The 23,617-nt window shown below is 38.2% G+C and overlaps 3 protein-coding genes and 1 non-coding gene across 6 annotated transcripts; 1 reads left to right on the top strand and 3 right to left on the bottom strand.

The window, feature by feature from the left end:
* Positions 1–524: 524 nt before the first annotated feature.
* On the bottom strand, positions 525–1,996 carry LOC122297168 (60S ribosomal protein L6, mitochondrial). The gene is made up of 2 exons (XM_043107115.1): positions 1,801–1,996; positions 525–1,107 (listed from the first exon to the last, which is right to left on the bottom strand). Exon 2 carries the CDS (start codon positions 1,067–1,069, stop codon positions 761–763), a length of 309 nt encoding a protein of 102 aa, XP_042963049.1. The 5' UTR covers positions 1,070–1,107; positions 1,801–1,996; the 3' UTR covers positions 525–760.
* Positions 1,997–2,803: 807 nt separating this feature from the next.
* On the bottom strand, positions 2,804–2,875 carry TRNAQ-CUG. Its single transcript has one exon. It is a non-coding gene; the product is annotated as a tRNA-Gln (tRNA).
* A 1-nt stretch (position 2,876) lies between these two features.
* On the top strand, positions 2,877–11,064 carry LOC122297163 (pyridine nucleotide-disulfide oxidoreductase domain-containing protein 2-like). Of its 2 annotated transcripts, XM_043107092.1 has the most exons (16): positions 2,881–3,245; positions 3,406–3,567; positions 4,430–4,609; positions 4,784–4,841; positions 5,535–5,585; positions 6,468–6,550; positions 6,773–6,860; positions 7,349–7,390; positions 7,477–7,551; positions 7,747–7,815; positions 8,250–8,365; positions 9,047–9,159; positions 9,884–9,963; positions 10,144–10,264; positions 10,492–10,558; positions 10,661–11,064. In XM_043107092.1, the coding sequence occupies exons 1-16, from the start codon at positions 2,989–2,991 to the stop codon at positions 10,794–10,796; spliced, it is 1,698 nt and encodes a 565-aa protein (XP_042963026.1). In that variant the 5' UTR covers positions 2,881–2,988; the 3' UTR covers positions 10,797–11,064. The 2 variants fall into 2 exon arrangements, with proteins under 2 accessions (XP_042963035.1, XP_042963026.1); XM_043107101.1 differs by lacking the exon at positions 4,430–4,609 and having other exon boundaries at positions 2,877–3,245.
* Positions 11,065–14,904: 3,840 nt separating this feature from the next.
* On the bottom strand, positions 14,905–18,498 carry LOC122297154. 2 transcript variants are annotated; one of them, XM_043107067.1, is made up of 7 exons: positions 18,325–18,498; positions 16,734–16,841; positions 16,513–16,642; positions 16,216–16,400; positions 15,643–15,925; positions 15,335–15,501; positions 14,905–15,235 (listed from the first exon to the last, which is right to left on the bottom strand). In XM_043107067.1, exons 1-7 carry the CDS (start codon positions 18,458–18,460, stop codon positions 15,075–15,077), a joined length of 1,170 nt encoding a protein of 389 aa, XP_042963001.1. In that variant the 5' UTR covers positions 18,461–18,498; the 3' UTR covers positions 14,905–15,074. The 2 variants fall into 2 exon arrangements, with proteins under 2 accessions (XP_042963001.1, XP_042963010.1); XM_043107076.1 differs by lacking the exon at positions 18,325–18,498 and adding an exon at positions 16,931–17,094.
* Between the last annotated feature and the right edge of the window lie 5,119 nt (positions 18,499–23,617).

Here is a 23,617-nt window from a genome sequence, read left to right as displayed (position 1 = left end):
AGAAGAAATAAATAAAAGCAAGGGGTCATAAAGCAAGCTTGCCTTTTTCCAACGCTTTAGGCACTGAACCAGAGCATTTAAACACATTTAAGGACTTGGCTTATAGATTGAAGTAGGAAGAGTGTGAACATGTGAATCTCACTGACTACTACTCTACTGCCGGCTGGTGATATACATAAGTCCTCTAGCCTCGACAGGGTATGGCATGGCTATGGAACAGTGTTCTATCCATGGTTAAGCTTACATTCTGGTTTTAGCTTCCCTTGGCTTTGATGAGCTCCTTTTTCTGATAATTGGCTTTGATGAGCTTCTTAACAGAGTAATGTTACTCGTCATTTTAATTCTCATCATTATCTCATTATCTCAGATTTGACATTAGATGATTGTAGATTATTTATTATATTTCACTTATGAACCAATCATTTAATGACACATCTTGGGATGATGAGAGAATGATGAGAAAATGGATGATAAATATATTTTTTCTTGGATCAAATACTTATTTTTGCAAAAACACTTTCTAATGAAATAACATGGAGAGGTTTTAGTATCTTATTAGAGAGAAAATTCCATATTGATTCAGAGAATACCTGATCAAATGTATTACACAGATCTGACAACTAGTTTAGAAAAAGGCTGTCCATGCTGCAAGGATTCTCTGATTTCTACAGATAGGCCAAACTCATCTTGGAAAAATGAGGCACTGACCATTCACAAACTGATCTAAAACATTCTCCAGCAATACTTACCCTCTTTGCACTCATTTTGATTTCTTTCCTTGCTTCTTCTTGATAACTTCGTCAACGTACATAATGCCCTTGCCCTTGTACACTTCAGGCGGCTTACAGCTACGAACAGTAGCAGCAAACTGGTGCACTCTTTGCTTGTCCAATCCAGTGCAACATATTACATTGTTCTTGAAGCAGAAAACACGGACAGCCGGAGGAACAGTCAATTCAACCTCATGACTGTATCCCAATTTGAGAAACAAGAGGCGTCCTTCAGCTTCAGCTCTGGCTTTGTACCCAACACCCACAATCTTAAGAAATCGAAAAAATTTGGCTTCCATTGAGAATAAACCAACAATAAATGATCCCCTGAATTCTTCTGAGATAAACATGTGGCAGCAGTGAACAAAATTTTAGCATGAAAACATAAACAAAAGGAACCAATTATTTTCTTCATGCCTAAGGGAAAATATATACCTTTCTTTGGAGCCAAAAGAGAGTATAAATAAATTAGCAAATGCATACATAGATCATCACACTGATAAGATCAGGATCACAAGTTGAAAGGGAAAAGTATATTGGGTTTTGGAAGCAATGTGAGGTATTCAACTCAAACCACACTATTTGTGCTCTTCATGGCCATTGGCCAACCCTAGTTTCCAAATCGAGACTCAAAACTCCGACATTCATTCATACAATAATAACCCATGGCAACCAAGTTTAAAGTTAACAGTTCATCTCCAAAATCCCAAAAAACAAATCTTCAAATATTTCCTCCAACACATTCATAAAAGCCTTGCAGACATTTCTCTATGGGGTTTCGGCCTCTTCCGCGCCCCCTCCCCACATAAATAAAGGTGTAAACCAAATCCCATACTCCTCAATGGTTGAGCACAGTAAACTCCCAACAATCACACCCTAAGACCAAAATTTCTGACTTTTCACCTCCCCAAAAACCCCCAGTTCCGGCCCTTTCAAATCACATTCAACCTCCATTCATTTGCATTAATCCATACCGCCCATACGTATAAACATGAATCAAGCATTTCGATTGAGAAGTTTCAGAGATTACCTTAATTTTGAGGTAGCGAACCTACAGACGCTAGCTTCTAGCTCAGGTGAACTCTTCAGGATTTCTTCGCCGGAGGATAGTTAGTTCCGATGACCGGAGGTGACGGCTGGAGCGTGTGTGTGCGCGATGGAGTAGAGTAAAAGAGAACGATGGACTGCGCCCCTCAGGAGCGTGGAAGGTTTTTTCTTCTCTTCTTCGCGATAAAACGATGTCGTGTTTCTACCAAGCCCATGTCTAATCCTAGCTACTTGCTCGGCATGAGCTGACCCCAAAAAATTTACTGAAGCCCAAGGGCCCGATCCACTCAAATAAAATAAAAGAAAAATGATAAAATTGCCATGTTTTTTTATTTTTAGCGAAATATTATTACGCTCTCTAATTTATATCACTTATTTTTTTTATTATTTATTTATTGTGATATCATTACAATATAATGTAACGTGATTTATTAATTAATTATTTATAAATAGTAATGATAATGACTTATTATCACTTTTAACACCTTTTGAACGATGATGGACGTAAATATTTTATTTAGATGTTAAGAATATATCAGATTATTTATGAATAATAATGAAATTTATAAATAATAATAATTTATTTGTAAATAGTAATAAATTAATTTAAAAAAAATCTAAAAACAATTATGTTAGGAAACATGGGTTTATAATTTTAGAGTATTTGTTAGGGTTCTTCTTATTCTTTCCATTATCCGTACTACCTTTTATTTTTAGAGTAATGCTATATATAGTTATGGAGTATGTAAACGTTATGTAATCGTTTTGAAAAAGAGTGAGGTCTATAATTAAAAAGTTAGTTTTTTTAATGTAGGTCTCATATCAATTTATTTTTTTCAAAGAGACTACACGATACTTGCACGACCACGATTACAATATATCATTTCTCTTATTTTTAATATATTGTTGTTTAAAAAAAAAAACAAAAGGGAAAGGTAACAAGCCAATATATATAACAACTGAATAGAAAACAGTCAAAGCCGAAAAGGTCCCACCGAGATTTGAACTCGGGTTACTGGATTCAGAGTCCAATGTCCTGACCACTAGACCATGGGACCAACGACGTGTAACTTGGTCACATCATCATCATTTCATCATCTGACAAAGTTGCAAGGTTTCTTCCAAAATATACGATCGGCCAACGGTCCCCAGTCCGAACCGAGACAACGACATGTGGTCAAGAGGCATCAACGGCAGTGCGACTGCAACGCGCCGTCTCAAGGAGAAGAAATGGGACGCGCTGGTCATCGGCGCCGGCCACAACGGTTTGATAGCAGCCACTTACCTCGCTCGTGGAGGCCTCTCTGTGGCTGTGCTCGAGCGCCGCCATGTTATTGGTGGCGCAGCCGTGACAGAGGAACTCATCCCGGGATTCAAGTTCTCTCGCTGTAGCTACCTCCTCAGCCTCCTCCGTCCCTCCATAATCAAGTGGGTTCCCCATTATGCCTAGAAATTACAGCGTGCCTGATTCAATGATTTGTTTCGTACTTGAAAACAGTAACTTGACGTGTCTATGCGATTTCGCGGTTACTTGTTGCTGTCTCTAAATTGTACCTCCTTTTGTTATTATGGCTTATTGGAACCGAAGGGAATTAGAGTTGGTGAGACATGGGCTGAAGTTGTTGAAGCCGATATCTCAATCATTTACGCCTTGTCTTGATGGGAGTTATCTTCTTTTGGGGCCGGATGACGAACAGAATTATTTGGAGATGTTAAAGTTCTCGAAACGAGATGCTGATGCTTATCCAAGGTGAGATATTACGTCGTCTAGATAGATAGCTTTTTTAAACTATGTCTGTATGTTGTTCCAACTTCCGTAAATGGATCCAGAGCATGTGTCACTTTAGCTGCTGTCAACTGTCATCAGTTCGTAGAATGTATAGCAGAATATCGCTCAATCCGCTATAATATATGTAACATGTGCATTGAATATCAAGTATGCTCCAAAGCACTTTCTTTTTGTTTTTTATTTTTTAGGGAAAGTTGCGAGTTGATAGTCACCAGGTTGATAGTGGTGCAATTGAGGGGCTTCTCTGGCTCTCCCATCCCTTGGAGTGTGAATGGCTCTATATGCATCTTGTATAGAATCTAATGAGTAAATGGATCATCATGAATTGGGGCCATTGGAAATGTTGGGGCCTTCATCTTGTTCATTTTGGATCCTTTTTGGTTACACTGTTAAGATGAGATGAGATGTTTTGAACAATAATGAATAAAATATTGTTATAATATAATTGTTTTAATATTAGTTTTGTATTGGGATTTAGAAAAGTTAAATTGTTTATATTATATTTTATATGAGAATTTGAAAAAGTTGTAATGATTAGATGAGATGAGATGAGATAAGATTGTTTAGTTTTGGTTAACCAATCCGGTAATTCTTGAAAGATGCTCTACAGAATACAAATGGAACATTCATCTAATGGACTACAATATATTTACTTTGTCAAATTCAGTAATACGACAACTGAGTTTGTCCTAAATTTTTTTGAATAGATGTAATATGCTTCGGGGCCTGATTTCTTCATACCATCTCATGTGCCTAGCAGTGCACAATACTGTTAATTTGGTTTCTGTCGTGAAATCGTTTATATCTTTTTACTGATTTCTAGATATGAAACTCAACTGCAAAAGTTCGGTAAATTCATGGATTTTCTTTTGGATTCACAAACCCCTGAAACTCTGCAATGGGATTCATCTTTTAATGATTGGCTGAGGGATAAGTTGCACAAATCAGTTTTCTGGACTCATTGCCTAAAGCATGCTCTCTCCTTGGGGCAAAAAGATATGGTGTAAGTGCTACCTTTCCAAATGAACAGTATGTTGGAATATTTTTTATCGTTTCTGTTTGTGGGATTCTCATGTTCCAAACCAACTTGATATAATGATTATAGGCCATCTTTGCCTGGTATGACTTGAATTTTGAATTTCATATGGTATTTAAGCAATTTCTATGATTTTGACAGGGATTTTTTGGACCTTTTGCTCTCCCCAACATCAAAGGTTCTGAATACGTGGTTTGAGGTTGTCACTTGATCACTTTGAAGTGTCATTTGTCATTTGTTTAGTATATCCGAGAGGATGATGCCATGGTGTTTTAATTAATCAACTTTGATGATTCCAAGGTACTGGCAAATATTAATAAAGATGACAGTTTCAGCTGTGCGACCTTGTAGGCCTTCAACTTTGCTCCATGATGATCATGTAAAATGAAATTTTGATGAATTTATGTTGAGTTTTGAGTCCCAAGGGAATTTCCTGGCCATAATTTGATGGTGAGAGCAATGAGCACTCAAAGCCAGTTTCCATTTTTTTAGATATGGTCACATACCAGCTGTAAATGTGGATAACTACTTAATAATATGTCCAATGAGCTCTTACGCAGCAGGTAATTCACATCAATATAATCTGCACCTGTATCTGAGATTATGTTTAGAAAAGAGATAAGTATTTTTGTAGAGGACTGAGGTGCTAGGTATAAAAAAAAAAAAAAGTATGTACTAAATCAGTGGATAGTTGAAGCTTCAGTTGGAGGAATGAGAGTTAAATTTCTGTGAAATTGAAGATTATTATCTAAAGGTTATTAGAGCTGCCAATTTATTGTTTCGTATGATTCCACAAGTTTTTTAATAATTTTATGCAAGCCTTATTATTACTCACTTAAGAAAAGATGTTGACCTTCTTTTATAATAATATATGCTATTAATTTGGGTGCAGTCGGATGTAGTGAAGGCAACACTTGCAGCTGATGCTATGATTGGAAGTATGGTAAGACAAGACTTCTATGCTGGATGCATTGTGTCGCTGTTTAATTGTCATTTGCATTTGACCATGAGGGAATACAAATTGATATTTCACTTAAAAGGTCCCAACTAAAGACAATGATTCACTACCTAGAATAAATGTTACATTTTGTCCTTTAATGCTCTTCAATTTTATTTATCATACCTATCAAAAAAAAATTTTATTTATCATAATGTGTATTAGTGATAATGCTCTATTAATACATCGAGGACTTGCTATTAGCTTTCAGGCTGCAACTCTTGTTATGAGCAAAGCATTCTTCTTTTGCATTTGTGTTTGACATTGATGTTTCCATACAGCATCTGGTTGCACTTAAAACTGTTTTTTGAAGTTGCAAAATTTGCTACATGCTAGAAAACAAAATCCACCACAGGGTACTTTTCACCTTTTTTTTTTAGGTCAATTCCTTTTTTGTTTTTAAATGGGAGATTTCATTTTTTATATGAAAAGGAGTTTTCACAGGAGCAAGCTGTTCATAACTTATCAAAAAGAATTTTGTAAACTGTTAAGTACAAGCATCTAATACCTAAACTTGACTTGGGCACTTTGTTTAAGTATTATCTATTTGCTTCCCATAAAGAAAACTTTAATACATCTACTTCAACAAATTGCATGAATTTCTTAACTCATACCATTGACATTGACTTATTATCATCCACACTCTTGTTGTCAGTAAGTGTATTTATGCATCAAAATGATTCATATTTTCATTTCCATTGTTTTGTACAGTTTATATTTGTTTGAATCAAAATAACATGAGCAGTGTTCCCATCTTTCGACTTAGAAAAAGTGGGTATTCCATTTTTTCAGTGTTAGTAAAGTGGCATTCTCAGTTTTGTTTCATAGGCAAGTATCCATACACCTGGGAGTGGTTATGTCCTGCTACATCACGTGATGGGTGAAACTGATGGTGAACATAATATTTGGTCGTAAGTATCTCATATATATCTCATTTTTTAAGGTCTTTTTATTGGAAGATCAATTTTGTGATTATACATTGTAGAATAGCAAGCTCAGCCCAGATATATGTATATTTCTGTGTGGTATCTGGTTCTACTTATCTCATATGTGATACCTATTTCTGTGTTGATATTCGAGCTATTTACCTCACCCATGCTTTTATCATCCTTATTGTTGATTTAATGTGACAGGCATGTTGAAGGGGGGATGGGTACCGTATCTCTGGCTATTAGTAATGCTGCTAAAGAAGCTGGTGTTCATATTTTTACAAATGCAGAGGTATGCATATGATTATTATTTTTATAAGATGTTTATTAACAGTATTATGATGCATGACCCTTTATTCAAGAGTTTCTTCCTCAGTGTGTTTATTTTTCTTCTTCTTTCACATTTCCGAGTATCATTTAGGGGAGTTTATACTCAAGAAATGTTTATTTTGATTGATGTGGAAAAATGATGTCATTTCTTATTTAAATGAAACATACTTCTTTAAGCCAATTAGCTTTAAATTGGCATATCCTTCCTCCAGAATAATTGAGTGGAAGGTGAGGTTATTGGTTTATTATCCTCTTGCTGAATGTGTAAATTACTAGTTGAAAAGGGGGAAAAAAAAAAAAACTAGCTTAGCCTTTTTCATAGTTAGCTCATGTTCAATAAGATGGTTTAGTTTTCATCACTCTCTATGTTGCATCTGTATATGCAACAATTCACTTTCCTCTGTTACAGGTTTGTTGTCGCTCAACTTTGAAAGTTCATTTTCTGTTCAGGTTTCAAAATTGGTCATTGAAGAGTCTGGCATAGTAATTGGGGTTAGTTTGGTTCCTGAATTGCCTCAACTGAGTAATCTCAAAGCATTCATAAAATTTTCTGAGATCTATATTGTGTTGACAATCAGGTATTGATGGTTGATGGGGAACGATTGCATTCTTCAATTGTTTTGTCAAATGCAACACCTTACAAGACTTTCATGGTTAGAAGCTTAACATTGCTGTTTTTGCATTTCCTTACTGGGAGTACCATTGACAATCACGTATTATTAAGGAACAATGTAAACAAATTATCCATTGAAGGTGATAGATAATAGATTCAAGTCAGCTTCACAAATTTTCTATCATTAATGTTTGTTTGTTTTAATTTGGTTAAAGGTTATTCCTTCATGATACAGGAGTTGGTGCCTCAAATTTTTCTTCCGGATGAATTTGTTCGTGCTATCAAGTACTCTGATTATAGTTCTGTAAGATTCCTTCACACATGGGAAATTATTGAACATATATTTTCTCCTATTTTTAGGATAACTATATTTGAGCTGTTGGTTATGTGTTTTTTTAGGCGCCCGTGAGATCCTTAGAGCACCACTGTTTCTGGATTACTTCTAGATAAAGAAGAAATCAAACTGAAAAAAAAGGTCTTTTCTTTGCCACAAATTTGTGGCCTAAAGAATAGTAAAAAGGGTAGATGAAGAACAATAGTGTAACTATAAAGGATAAAAAAACTTGTACTTCCTGATGAGTTTCAATCAAGAGTTGGGTGTAATTTCCATTAAATGTTAGTTCTACGAGGTGATGTGACCATTTTTTCGTTTTGTTATGAGACAACTTTCTTTTGTCTATGTTTCAAATGATTTCCAGTTATGGAGGTTACGACATCTTATGTCACTGACTGCTACAGGGAACAACAAAGATTAATGTAGCTGTTGATAAATTGCCGCAGTTCCAGTCTTGCAACTTGAATCATCCAGAGGTGGGCCCTCACCATACAGCCACCATTCACATTGGTTCGGAAAGGTATTCTAGCATGTACAACATTGCAATTTATCTTGTGTGCATGCCTGTGTGACTCATCACTGGGAAACGAACAATTATGTTGTAACTTTGATTGCTAACTCAAAAGTGGTCTATTTCTGACTCCAAAAGCATTGCTCTTGATGTTGATAGTGTAAGTCTCATTAGATTGATCTCCTAGTAAAGCTTCTGCTAACCTGGTGTTGTTGATATTCAACCACCTGGCCTGCTTGTGTAATTAGTACCAATTCGCTATTTATGTTGTCTATTAATGGTGGAAATTTAAAAGTTAAGAGGATGTTGGGGATCTAAAAGTTTCTCAAATTTTTCTCACTCTTAGTCCAAATGTCTTTGTGGAAAAACAATCTCAATTATCAAAACATAGTACAATTTTCGTAACAAACGAAATCAAACAAATTTCACAAAACTCAACAAGAACTCTCACAAAAATATTCTTGCCATACAATATTTTCAGTGGGCCTCACCACTTTCTAAAAAATCCCTGATAAAAGACATCTTTAAAAAAAATTCTCAATTCAAAGGTATTTTTAGTATAGCCCACCATTTTCACAAAAATTGTCAAGAAAATCTTATATCCAAACATCCGCTAAATATTTTCCCAGTAGAGAGTGATGTATATTATCTTCGTACTTTTTCCTGTCCTTTTGGGTCATTATTTGCTAGTATGGAGGAGATTGGTTTGGCTTGTCAAGATGCTTGGAATGGTTTACCATCACGGAGGCCTGTTATGGAGATGACAATTCCTTCTTCATTGGACAAGACAATATCTCCACCTGGTACGACCAAGTTAATCATCCTTTTGCTATGCATTCAGTCATAGCAATTTGAGTAATTTTTTTACGATCTGTGTTTTGATCACTAACTGTATGCACCTAGAAGAACACTAAAAGAAAAAACAAAGCTTGATAGAAGGTGATGTATTCCTGTTTATCCTTTCCATTTATTATTAAAGTATAGGGAAAACCACAAAAAATTCCTTAGAAAGAAAAATGTATTATTTGATTTAACGATGTTGGTTTGATCTCCATACGATCCAGGTTTTGGTAACAAGCATAGACAGAACATTCAGAAACATGCAAATACTCTCCTGAAACAAAATTTCATACAAATTGACTGAAGAATGATTAGAGGACCAGTTGTTCTTGTCGATGGATCGATGTATTCTTCATTTTTTAGTGATGCGGATTAAATTTTCTACCACTTCAATCCATTTTTCTTAATAAATTCTACTTAAAAAAATCCTTTATAAATTCTAGGAGACCTTTCACTTTTTATGGTAAGAATTGAGTGCACGCAGTTGAGTTGGATGTAATAACGACAATACCTAAAATGGACATGAGTCCTAAAGTGATTAATGGTTTTTGCTGTTCTTGTGCTTTAGCCATTGCAGTTTGATGCATGGTCGCTGTTAATTCTTCATTTTTATATAAGCTTTGTGGTTATCCTGGAGTAAGTTATGGAGCTTTACTTGTAAAATGTCAACTCTGTATCTTTTTGTAGGTAAGCATGTGGTCAGCTTATTTACACAATACACACCATATAAACCTACGGATGGTAGTTGGGAAGATCCTACATATAGAGTAAGTTGCTATTCTACCTTCTGAGAGTGTGAAGCATGATGATGCAGTATTTAGCACTTCAAAACACTAATAGTTATACTGGTTTATTTATTTTCCTTTTCTGAATGCAATGTATAAATCATTTTCAACTCATAACAAAAAGCAGACCTGCACAATTCATTGATGATTCTCTGTGCGTAGGAACTATATGCACAAAGATGCTTCAATTTGATTGATGAATATGCCCCTGGCTTCAGCTCATCAGTCATTGGTTATGACATGCTAACACCACCAGATCTTGAAAGGGAATTCGGTTTGACAGGTGAAATATTCCAGATACTCTGTTCTTTATAATTGAGTATGATGTTTTGAATTGTATGTTTTTTTTTTTTTTTTGAGACTTACATCTTTGTTTTGCCTGTGGAAAAAGTAGTGGTTGAATGGATAAAGCATGCTTTTATGTTTCCTTGCTAGACTATGAGGACATGTGAGACATTGAACATTTTTGCTTTTCCAATTTTATTACTGGATGAAAATAAATGTTAACAGGTGGGAATATATTTCATGGTGCTATGGGTTTGGATTCACTTTTCTTGATGCGACCTGTCAAACAATGGTAATCCTAACAGCCTTTGGAAGTTAATATAGGGGATGATGAAGGATATTTTAATGCAAGCTAGTCTGTATGAATGCAAATCTGTTTTTCTTGTGGACACAGGTCAGATCATAGGACGCCAATTAGAGGGCTGTATATGTGTGGAAGTGGATCACATCCTGGAGGAGGGGTGATGGGTGCAGCCGGCCGTAATGCCGCATATGTGGTTCTTCAAGATTTTAAGAAGCATTCTCGTTAGAAGTCGCTACACATTTATGATTGATGCATCTCTCTCCAGTTGGATTGCTTTTGTTATTTGTAACAGAACCTTCAGTTATCTTGGATCTCTCCGCAGAGCTTAGTGGTCAAAGTGCTCGGGATCTGAGTTGTAGGCTGTAGTTTTTAGATTTGATTCCATATTTGGGATACTCAATGTTTCATTCTAGCGTTGGGATCGCGTATTTAAGATTTAGCCAATGCTTGGATGCAAGTAAAAGTAATCTACAGTTCACTAGTTTGCTAGTTTAGATTCGATTCCAACAAGCAGAAACAGATCTGGCTACCAGGGCGATAGAACTGGAGGCAGTTTCTAACCTGCATTAATCGATGTCTGTATAGATGTGCAACCAAACCTTTGTCTCTTCAACACGCATGCTCAAAATCGATCTTTATGACAGATGCAGCCGTGTAACAGCCAATCACCCGAAATTGCGAGCATGCGTGCGCGGGCGTGTTTGTACCTTCGGGTGTGTGTCGAACTTGTTTCCAGCACCTAGGCAGCCAAAAAATCTATCATCTAGAATAGTATGAATCTTCCCAAAACACAAAAAAAAAAAAAAAAAAAAAAAAAAAAAAAAAAAAAAAAAAATGAAAAAATAATACACAAGGGCAAAAGTACTCAAGTATGAAGTTAGAGAGACATTAAATAGATATGGACTCCAACTCAATATTTATTAATATATTAATATATATTGTGAGAATTTTATGAATATTAAATATTAAAAAAATATTAAATATTTTAGCTACAGTGCTAATAATATTTTATGTCTCAACAGAAATAATGAGGGAAGAAATTTTTAGGAAAATCTAGCTTGAATAAACAGTTATTTGTCACGTATTTGATCAAACACAAATAATCTAAAGATTATTTTCATAATTATCTATTGTCAAATACATAGAGACGAGATCCTTCTGGTCGCTATTGATATTCTTCCCATTTGTTTGGAGTACCAGTCTCCTAGAAACGAAAATGAAAAGACTTGAGACTTTATAGTACGTCGGAAACCAAAACGTAAACGAAGTAAACATGCAATGGTTAAGTAGCCTTGGGATTATGGTTTAATTGCAGCTTCTTTGACTGCTCTTGATCTCAAGAATGATTTCTTCCAATGGTCACCTTCAACCTGCCTTTCAGATACTTAAAGAGTGTAGTCACAACACCTCTAGTCCTTGCCCTGCTTGATTTCTCCAAAAGTTCTGTTATAGAGTGCGATGCTAGTGGTGATGGAGTAGAAGCTATATTAATGCAAGAAAGCAGACCTTTACCTTATCTTATCCAACCTTTAGCTTGTCCTAACAAGCAACCATCTTTAGTTGTTCTACGAGATTTAAAGCTTGCCCTTGCTTCTTTGGTCCATCTCGTATATCTCCTCCATCGGATTGGTCAAGTTGCCTATAGACTGGACTTACCCTTAGATTTCAACATTCATCTTGTATTCCATATTTGTTGTTCGAAGAAGAAGTTGAATAATTGTAACGTTGCTGTACCAACTTTGCCACCAGTAGATCTGGTAGGAGAACTTAGCCTGAGCTAGAGAAGATTTTACAGAGGTGTAGTCGATAGAAGGCTAATCATGCCATTGTTGATGTTTTCGTACAATGGTGTGGTGCAAGTACTAAAGGTCTACTTGGGAGCCCTATTGGTTCATACGGAACTGTTATCCTCACCTTGTTGGGAAAGTGCTTTTGATGGGGAGAGGTATGTTATGGACCAAATGAATGGTGAGCTTGGGAGTAGGGAGATAGGTAGTGTAATTGAGTGAGATAAACAAAAGCGTTTTGGAGGATTATTCTAAATGGGAAATGATGATGCATTGGCTGTAAAAACTGTAAGATATAGTAGAAGTGGGCAGGTTTTTACTTGTATGGACCAAGCCTATAACACTGTAGAACCCAAAGTGAACAAGGGGGTTAGAGCTGAAAAAAGTATATATTAGCGTGCCAAAAATAGAGTCAGCTTCCACAAAATTGCTTATATTCTCAGTGCATAAGATCGTTTCAGAATCAAAACTTAAATGGAACCCCACAAAAAATATTTATACCTTGATCTTCATAAATTAGAATTGAAGGAGGACTGCTACAGGTACCCGGCGATGGGTACCTGTTGCGGAATCGGCTGACGTGGTATAATGCCACGTCAGCCGATATAATAAATAATAATTAAAAAAAAAAAAAACTACGACTCGAGGTGGGCCTCCTCCAAAACTGTAAATTTTTGAGGATGTAGTCTCTCCCCACCGCTGGTCAAAATCTCGACAAGTCACCTCTCGCTACATGTCCTCTTCCTCTTCTTCTACTTCTACGCCTTCTTCGACTTCCAATTCCCGACGATGTCCATCGCCGTTGGTTTCTCGAACGACTACGATGATGCCAATGCCTTCGATATCGTCTCTGGCTAAACGTTCACAGTCAGTGGAGAGGAGGAGGACGGCCACTCCTCGGCCCAGTTCTCTGGACTCGAGAGCTGGGAGCGGCAATGGTGAAGTGTCCGCGGCTCAGAAGCTATTGTTCACTTCGGCGAGGAGCTTGTCGGTGTCGTTTCAGGGTGAATCATTCTCGCTCCAAGTCAGCAAGGCGAAGCCTGCGCCGTCTCCATTACCGAGCGTGAGGAAGGGTACTCCGGAGAGGAGGAAGGCAACGACACCGACCAGAGCTGTCGATAAGACTGAAAACTCGAGGCTGGGGACGGATCAGCAGCGATGGCCTGTGCGATTAAGGCAAGCGAATTGTATGAGTAGGAGCTTGGATTGCACAGACGAAAGGAAAAAGGTTGGTGGACCCGGCAGTGTCGTGAGGGCGTTACAAAGTTCAATGGCGGATGTTAGGGTCTCTTCGTTTGACGGGAGATTGGGTTCAGAATCGGGAAGGTAGGATGAGGAAAGGGGGAAATACACGACTGCAAAATTTTTTTTCCTCTCTGTGCTGTGCCCATCGACGACGACTCCTCCAACGGGACGACCTCCTCCACCATCGACGGAAAAGCAGCAAACTGGGTCTCTTTCCAAATAGATTCAAGTTTTTGCTACGGTCTCTTTCCACCATCGACGTCGCAGTGCTCTTCTCCTCCACTTCCCATCGCCGGCATCCTCTCCACCATTTACAGAGCAGGTAAGGAAAATAAAAAACTGAACAAAATCAAAATGGATCTCTTTCCAACCATAATTGAAATAAAAATTCATCAAACTTGACTAAAAAAACCCAGAAAGCTTCGGGAAGGAGATGATAAAGCTTGATCTCAGAGAGAGAGAGAAGCTTCAGTGAGAGAAGCAGTTATTATGTGTAAAATCAATATTGGGTTTTGTAACAAGGAGAGAATGGAGCTTCGTTATTATCGGAAGGGGGGGAGAACTGGTGTATACGAAACACACCGTTTCATTTGCACACGTAGAGGGACGTGTACGCAGGGGGTACGCATTGCCGGGTGCAAATAGACTTTTTCTTGGCAGATTCTACGTTGATAGCAGACTACTTTGAGAAGGCATATTAGTACAAATATGGTAAGAAACAGTAAATATTTTTGAATATTTCTTGGATTGAGCCAATATTATACATGCGTCAGTATTTTGATTATAACTTTGACTACGTGTATCATAATCGGGCATATGATTCCAATTTGGAAAGCGCTTTTCAATGCACATATCATGGTAACTGCTATGCCCATTGGTCCATATACAATTCGATCTTGAAATTGTGAATTTAAGTTACTTTTTACCTTGTATGAAAATACTTCACTTTCATTGTTAAAGATGATTTTTATTTTATTTGGCAAGATTCTTATTTTAGGTATTTGATTTTTATGCAATAATTGGGATTTTGGCCTTTTTGAGCAACATTCTCATAATTTTGGATTTTTATAACTATTTGAGCCCGGATCGTAGGTTTTAGAATTGGGTTATGTACTTCATCAATAAACAAATTTACTTTCAGATTTTTTTAATATTTATTTATTTATTTTTCCCATATTTTGCATATTTTTTTAATCTCAATTCCTAGTTTTTGTTAATTAACTAGACTTCAGAATAATTATAAATATGTTCGGCGTCTGAGAGAGAGAGAGAGAGAGTATTTATTCTATTATAAATATCATGGATATCAATCCCTCAATGATATAGGATATAGAAATTGTTTAATTTCTTTCACTTATGAAATTACATTTTACATTTGTAACAGTACATGTTGCGGAGCTTGTGTTCAACTGCACAAGTAGTAATGAATTATTGTATATTGATATATATATATATATAGCTTTTATCTCCAATTACTTCGGGAGAAACTCCTTAGCAACATATATGAATTCAATTCTGCATTGAACGGACAAAGCATCACCCCTTAAGTAGCCTTTTGAGGTATCCATGAGATCTCTGAGGGACAAAAAGCTAGGGAAACCAAAGCCAACATTGTCATAGAACCAGCGCTCACCTGCAAGATATATATTGGACATAGTGTTTTCAACCTCAAAAAGAAAAAAGAGAAATTAATAAGCTTTCCACGAAGGACCCAATTAAGAGATCATCTGACCTGTTTCTTCAAGGTGATTGCCTTTAACTTCGTCCCTTAGTTGCAGCCTGTAGTTTGCGTACAATCTTCGGCCAAGAGTTAGAGTTTCTGAAGCATCAAACTGGAGATAGAGAGACAAGAATGCGTCTTCTACGCTTTTGATTCCCCTTAGATTGAGCTTCAACCTCCTATATATATATACACATACATATAAACCTAATTATGACAGGGTTTACTAACTGATAAACCTAACCCACATGAAATTCATGTTATATGCATGGATTTAAAAAAGCGAGATAACAAACAAAAGATAGTATATAAAAGAGTACCATTTACGGCCTTCAACAAGGAAGACATGAGAGTGATAAGAATAGTCTTTCACTGGGTCAAATTTGTCAATTTTCCAATTGAAATGATGGGAAGTAGGATATTCCTTAACCATTGATAAACACTCTCCCATGCCAGTCAATTTAAGAACAAAAACTTCAACCCCAAAAACGCACATGTCATCAACAATATAACCATTTGAAGGATCGTCGAGCAAGTCGAGTGAAAGTAATTGGGCAAATCCCCATTCAGTTTTTAAGTTATGGAAGCGTCTTACAATCCCATCTGCACTTAACAAAACAAATATTTTTAAAGAATATATATTATAAAACGGCAACTCTCGAAAAGTAATAAATGCTGGAGATCTAGACATAAATGAATACGGAAAATAATAAATATAATGTTATAGAAACTAATTTCTTATTTTTGTCCAACTCAACATTTAGTATAGACTGGCGAGAATATTCACGATATATAACATTAAATATAAGAAAAAACATTGTTGAAGCAACATCATATTAATAGAAACAATTATATATAAGCGAACTAAATTTTTGGAAAAGCTACGTACGTACCTTGAACACACAGGTAGTTGTTGCGTATTTGATCAAACACAAAGAACTTGAAGTTTACGTTAACCTCCCAACCAGGCAAAAGATTATTTTCATTTGCTATTGCCAAATACAAAGAGATGTGATCGTTCTCATGATTGCGATATATATTCTTCTTCCCATCTGTGGGAAGTTGTACCACTAATCTCCTGGAAATGAAGAAGAAAATGGTCAGAATATTTTATTGGAAATCAAAACAAAAGCGAAGAGAGACCAACTAATCAGAGTTCGGGCATCGAATCTTCAAAATGCAGTACTTACCATTGATAGCCGCCAACTTCAAACTGGCCTGATTCACATTTTTTAACCTCGTTCTTAAACAGCAACGAACAATTCCTGATTTGAAATGTGTAATGAGCAGGCGGAAGATCTCTAGTTGATCTTACAAGTCCTGAGATACATATATAGAAGATAAAAAAAAAATGTATATATATATAAACTTACTACAAATTTTACTAGCTATTTAATCGGAATATATATACCATTCGTGGCATCATGGTCATCAACAGGCCGATGTTGTGGTCTTGCAGCGCCGTGATCACTAATTGCACAGTCGGAGGAAGCTGTTTTCATGTATATGTCTTTATTTCCTGCATCAATAAATAATGAATTCAATTTATAAACAAGAAGACACTAATTAGAAAAGATAATGCCTGCAGATAACAATTGTTTCAATGACCTTGAAACAAAATGGCAAAAACCATTAAGAACCCAACAATCATTAGGTCAAGAAACGCAAGATCACTACTAGCCAATTACAAGAATTCCATGAAAATAAAAATGTCTAATTCAATACAAAATCAATAAACAAGAAAAAAATGAAAACAATTGGTTTTCCGTCCATGCTTTCCTTTTGATAAAAAAACATCTTTCTCCTGGCCATCCTTATATAAACATGAATTGGAGAACTCTTCTTATAATATTATAATATATATTTGCTTTGTTTGTGAGTTAGTAAAGGAATCGAATGAATAAAGTAATAGATCGAGTTAAGAAAAAGAAATGAATGCTTGCGATATTGCAATAAATATAACGAATATTAATGAAAAAGAATAGAATGATACGAAAAGTAATTAACTCAAATTATGATTAAGTTTGATAAGAAGGAACGGAAAGGAACTTTTATAACAACATGATTAATATTAATATGCCCTTCATTTCTAAGTTATCAATTTTTATTCATAAATTCACTACAATAAGTACTGTTTTTTCCCGGGAGGGACTGTGGTTGGAATTGAAAAAGTATGACCTTAGTGAAAAGAAGCGATTTTCTCACCGACTTCTTTCATGGAAGACTCGTGGTATATTATTGGTGACGTAAGGTCTCTTTTTCCACCTAAACGACGGCATTATAAGCGGAGAAAGCATTCAGATTTCCCCACAAATAAGTCTTGATCTGGACTTCTCTCGTGAGAAAAAAGACAGTTTTGCATGAAATGAGGTCGTGGATTATTGTTTTATCCGTGAACCGTTTTTGTGGAAACTGGATGTTGGACCTGTATGAGCGGAACCTTGTAGCATAAGTTATTTAATGTTCATCTCTTTTGCTAGAACATTCTGCCTTCTTAAACTATAAACATCAACCACTAAAAAATTATAAAAACTATACATTTTGCATTGTCTTAAAACTACATGGCTCATCCCGATACTTCACATGACATCCAACCACACCACAACTTCAGATAAACTCATCACTTCACAACTTCAGATAAACTATTCACAGACCAACACATTCGATACATACATTAAATCTGTCCATATATTCAGGTCCATATTTTTTTTTTTTTTAGGTTCAGTGGTAATTTAAACAAGCAGCCACATCTCCAACCAAATTTCATGTATATATTTGTCTTTATTTCCAGCATCAATAAATAATGAATTCCAATAAACACGAAGCATTAATTAAAAAAGATAATGCTTGAATATAACAATAGTTTCAATGACCTTGAAACAAAATGGTAAAAACCATTAAAAACCCAACAATCTTTCTTGCCAATTACAAGAATCCCATGATAATAAAAAGTCTCTAATTCAATAAAATCAATAAACAAGAAAAAATGAAAACAATTATACCAGTCACAGCAGCAGGCAGATCACAATGGCAGCTTGCTTGTCTAGCTTCCATGTAATCGGAAGATATACCATGACTCGCATGATATGGTCTTGCGCAAGAGTCGCTGCATGGAGGGACTCTTGCTCTTACGTCCATGCTTTCCTTTTGATCGAACACTTCTTTCTCCTGGCCATCCTTATATATACATGAATTGGAGAACTCTTCTTATAATATTATAATATATATTTGCTTTGTTTGAGAGTTAGTAAAGGAATAGAATGAATATTGGAATCAAGTAATAGATTGAGTTAAGAAAAAGAAAAGAATGCGTGCGATATTGGAATAAATATAATGAATGAAAAAGAATAGAATGATCTATTCTATTCTTTACTTCTCGTACCATGATACGAAAAGTAAATAACTCAAATTATAATTAAGTCCCATGGAGGAAGATACAAGAAGAAAAAAAGAAAGAAGAAGGTGGCGGCGGCTAGAAGTATACGATGAAGCCCTAAGGGTAGTGATCCACTTGCATACAGGCTGGGCCTTTTTTGGCTTAGATTAGGCACATATGTTTTAACAGCCATTTTGTCAGTTTTTTGTGTTTGTATTTTTATGTATTTGCAGGACTGTTATTTTGTTTTAGTTTAAAAATAAAAAGAAACAGGCTATCGAACTTGATGTCTAGATGGATCATCCCAACTGAAGGGCCCTGGAATGTATAAGAAGGCTCATAGTATAATAAAAACCAAGAAGCCCAGAGGATGGGCCTAGGGGTCATAGAGGAATAGTCAAGAAGAATTTGAAAAGAGATATGCATGGCGCCACCTTGCGCCACCTTTAACGGAAGGATAAAAATAGCAAGGAGGGATGCGATTATTCAAAATCCTAAGCCTTGATCCGTTCCGATAAATCCTGAATAAGATAAGTACAGCAAACGAGCCTATATATATAGGTAATCCTTGATAATAAAAAAACTCGAATATGATCACATCTTAACTAACTTTAGCATCGGAGTGTTTGTAGGAGGAGCCCCCCTCGAGTTTCATCAGTGAAGATCAACCGAACAGTGGAAGATTGGAAGTGAGACACGTCCCTAACATTTGGCGCCGTCTGTGGGATCTATGTGATTCAACGTGGTTCTCACATGCCAATTGTAACACGCTCGGTAGCAAGCCGAATGATGGATGCCGGACCATCATCTGTGGAAGCTCGACTAGTAGAGGAAAAGTTGAAACAAGCTCTAGAGGCCATGAGAATCTTACAAAAGGAGAATGACGACTTAAGGCAGAAGAACGCCAATTCCCTTCATGTCGATGCGCTCGCTCACAGTGAGCAAGGTGAGCAAGAAGCACATTGCAGGGTCGAAAATGATGCTGAACGAGAAGAGAAAGAAATGATGCATGATGAGTTAAAGGAGCTAGCATGAAAATATGAAGAGATGGTGAAAAAGATGGGTGGTTTTTCCTCGGTGGAAAGTCTACTACACTAGACAGATCTGCCGTTCAGTGCACGAATTATGGTTGTGCCGCTCCCGCTAAAGTTTAAAGTTCCCTAGATAGATATGTACGATGGGTCCAAGGAGGTAGATCATCCGGAAAATTTTAAAGCTCATATCATGCTCCATGGTTTCTAAGGGGAGATTGCATGCCGGGCTTTCCCTCTGACCCTGAAAGGGACGGCTAGGGGGTGGTTTGGGACCCTCAAACCGAAGTTAATAGACAACTTTGAGGACCTGGAAAAGCAGCTCGTAACCCAGTTCATGCCTAGCCGGAGACGTCGACGCCGAGCCCGCCTACCTGTTAACAGTTAAGCAAAAGGAGGATGAAAATTTAAAGGCCTACTTGGCCCGTTTCAACAAAAAGCGCTTAACAACGAATGACCAAGATGAGAAGATCACTCTGGCCGCCATCTTAGGAGGAGTATGGTCGCGCAGTCCTTTCATGGCTGAGTTGGCCCTGAGGACTCCTTCCACCCTTAGGAAGTTCATGGACAGGGTGGATGATTTTGTCAATGCAGAAGATACTCTGCAAGCTTTGGTGGACCCTTGTAAAGAAAATACTTAGGTTGAGCGGAGAAACAGGCGGGCTAATAAGAAGGGTAATCCAAGTAGGCAAGAAAGAGTGAGGGAAGGGCAATCAGATCACAACCTCAGATTGGTGCACAATAACCTGGGCGTACAGGAAGGAGAGAGAGAAAAGGAAAGCTGCCACCCTATCAAAACAGGGGGTTGGTACTGCAAGTACCATCAGACGAGCTTGCACTGGACTGAGGACTGCACGACCATGAGAAAGAGAGTAACTGAGTTAGTAGGAACTGGTGAATTGGAGTGAATGGTCATGGAGCGGTCAAAGCCTAAAAGGTGTCAGGAGACTAGGCAAGGAGCAAAGCGAAGTTTCAGTCCAGAAAGAAGGCGCCATATTAATAACTGCCAGGACAGGAGAGCGAGGTGGCCCCCAAGAGGCGATCGGAACAGGGTGCCCATAGGAGAAATAAATACTATAGCGGGAGGTTTTGCTGGGGGTGGTATTTCCACATCCAGCCGAAAGGCGTATACACGGAAGGCAATATATGACGAGGTGTTCATGGCGGATAGAGCACACAAACAACCAAAGCTTAGCAATGAGCGAATGGTGATACCCTTTGAAGAGGTGGATGAGGAAGGAATCATATATCCGCATGATGATGCTCTAGTAATAGCTCTCGTAATAGCCAATTATACAACTAGGCGGGTCCTAGTAGACAATGGGAGCTCGGCTGATATACTGTTTTGGGAAGCGTTTGTCAAAATGGGGATTGATGCTGGCAAACCGAGGCTCTCCCCTACGCCATTAAAGGGTTTCTCAGGGGATACTATCTAGCCCATAGGGGCAATCACGCTCCCAGTAACTGCAGGCACGGGGGCGCGAATAGCAACCACCATGACCGACTTTTTTAGTAGTGAAAGCTCCTTCCTCTTATAATGCTATATTGGGAAGACTCACACTCAACCATTTGAGGGTGTTAACATCCACCTACCATCTCAAGATGAAGTTCCCAATAGATGGCTGCGTGGGAGAGGCCAGAGGTGAGTAGGCCTTGGCTCGAGAATGTTATGTGTAAGAATTAAAGAAAGTCAAGAAGGAAGTCTGCACGGTGGCAGGACAGGATGGGGCCTTGCCGCCCCTGCCACCACCTGTAGTGGTAACTTACGAGAGAGATATAGAAGTCAGGGATGACCGGGTTCAGCAACATGCAGAAGTCAACGAACCTCTGGAACTCGTGGCATTATACACTGATCGCCCTGGGACCACTACCCGTATCGGGACACAAGTCCCACTAGCAGATAGAGAAGCCCTGATACAGTTGTTCGTAGAACACAGGGATGTCTTTGCATGAAGCCATGAAGAGATGCCTGGCATAGACAACGACATCATTGAGCATTGCTTAGGCGTAGACCCAATGCACAAGGCAGTGCGACAGAAGAGGAGATCGTTCAGCACAGAAAAGTACGCTGCCATTAATGAAGAGGTTGAAAGGTTGCTCGCGGCCGACTTCATCAGGGAAGCCCACTACCCGGAGTGGCTATCCAACGTTGTTATGGTGAAAAAGGCGAATGGGAAGTGGAGAATGTGCATAGATTTCACAGATTTAAACAAATCTTGCCTAAAAGATAGCTTCCCCTTACTGCGGATCGACATCATCATAGATGCTATAGTGGGTCATCATATGTTGAGCTTCATGGACACATGCTTGGGTTACAACCAGATACGGATGAATGTAGCAAATGAAGAAAAAACATCTTTAATCACAGACCGAGGGCTATATTGCTACCAGGTCATACCCTTCGGACTGAAGAATGCAGGGGCGACCTACCAGAGGCTGGTGAATCGGATGTTCAAGGAACAAATTGGGAAATCCATGGAAGTATACATGGATGACCTGCTGGTAAAGAGCAAAGAGCTCGCCTAGCACCTTGTGGATTTGCGAACGGAGTTTGGAGTCTTACGCAGTTACAAAATGAGGCTGAACCCATCGAAATGTGCTTTCGGGGTCCAGTCCGGGAAAATCTTGGGCTTCATCATGTCTGAAAGAGGGATTGAAGCTTCTCCAGATAATATAGAGGCCATTATCAATATGAAATCGCCAAAGAATCTGAACGAGATTCAACGACTGGCGGGGAGAGTGGCCGCCCTGGGAAGGTTCATAGCCCGGTCAACCGATAAGTGCCTCCCTTTTTTCCAAGTATTGCGGAAGGTGCATCCTTGAAATGAATAGTGCGACGAAGCGTTTGAAAAGTTAAAGCAGTATCTGGCCAATCCGCCCTTTTTAAAGTGACCAGAGAAGGGAGACGTACTCTATGCGTATCTAGGAGTCTCCCTGCACGCTGTATCTACTGTCCTCGTAAAGGAAGAAGGAGCCGTGCAACATTCGGTATACTATGTAAGTTGAGCACTCAAAGGAGTAGAAGCAAGGTATCCTCGAATTGAGTTATTGGCATTTGCCTTGGTAGTGGCGGCTAGAAAACTCCATCCTTATTTTCAAGCCCACACGGTAAGGGTACTGACGGAGGCTCCATTGGCGAAAATTCTGAGGAAACCGAATTGCACAGGGAGGCTGATAGGTTGGCCAATCGAGCTAAGTGAGTTCAATGTAGAGTATGAGCCTAGAGAAGCAATTAAAGGGCAAGCGATGGCGAATTTTGTGGCAGAGTTCTCAGACTTTCCTCAGGAGGAGGCAGTAGCACCATAAGGGAAGCCTAATAGGCGGATAGGCGGGTTTTGGTGGATATTGTTTATAGACGGGTCGTCTTGCTGGATAGGCGGAGGCTTGGGGATACATTTGCTGAGCCCTGACGGCCAGGAGTGGTATTACATGATCGCACTAGCGTTCAAAGTAACGAACAATGAAGCTGAGTACAAAGCGCTGATAGCAGGGTTGTCTGTGGCCGCCCAAATCGGGGCAACCAAAATAGATGCCAGGTTGGATTCACAAGTGGTAGTAAATCAGGTTTTGGGCCTGTAAGCTACTAAGGGTGAAAAGTTAAAGAAATATCTGGCATGAGTTTGGGAAATACGCGATCTCTTCTCATACTTCGCTATAACTCAGATACCAAGAGCGGACAACGAGGTTGCAGACAGATTGGCATGAGCGGCAACAGGAGGGGAGGAAGTACCCCTACCATGGCCAGTCGAGAGAAGGGTCATCGAGGTCCCAGCTGTGGGTGTCGAGGTAGGAGTTCTGGGGTCAAGCACCCCAGATTGGGAGAATAGTGTAGTGGTGTACTTAAATGAAAGAAAATTGCCGAAAGCAAGAGAAGAGGCGAGAAAGATA

Source organism: Carya illinoinensis, chromosome 2, assembly GCF_018687715.1.
Source record: "Carya illinoinensis cultivar Pawnee chromosome 2, C.illinoinensisPawnee_v1, whole genome shotgun sequence".
Lineage (NCBI taxonomy): Eukaryota > Viridiplantae > Streptophyta > Magnoliopsida > Fagales > Juglandaceae > Carya > Carya illinoinensis.
The sequence above is the reverse complement of the archived record's forward strand: the minus strand, read 5'-3'. Positions and strand labels throughout refer to the sequence as shown.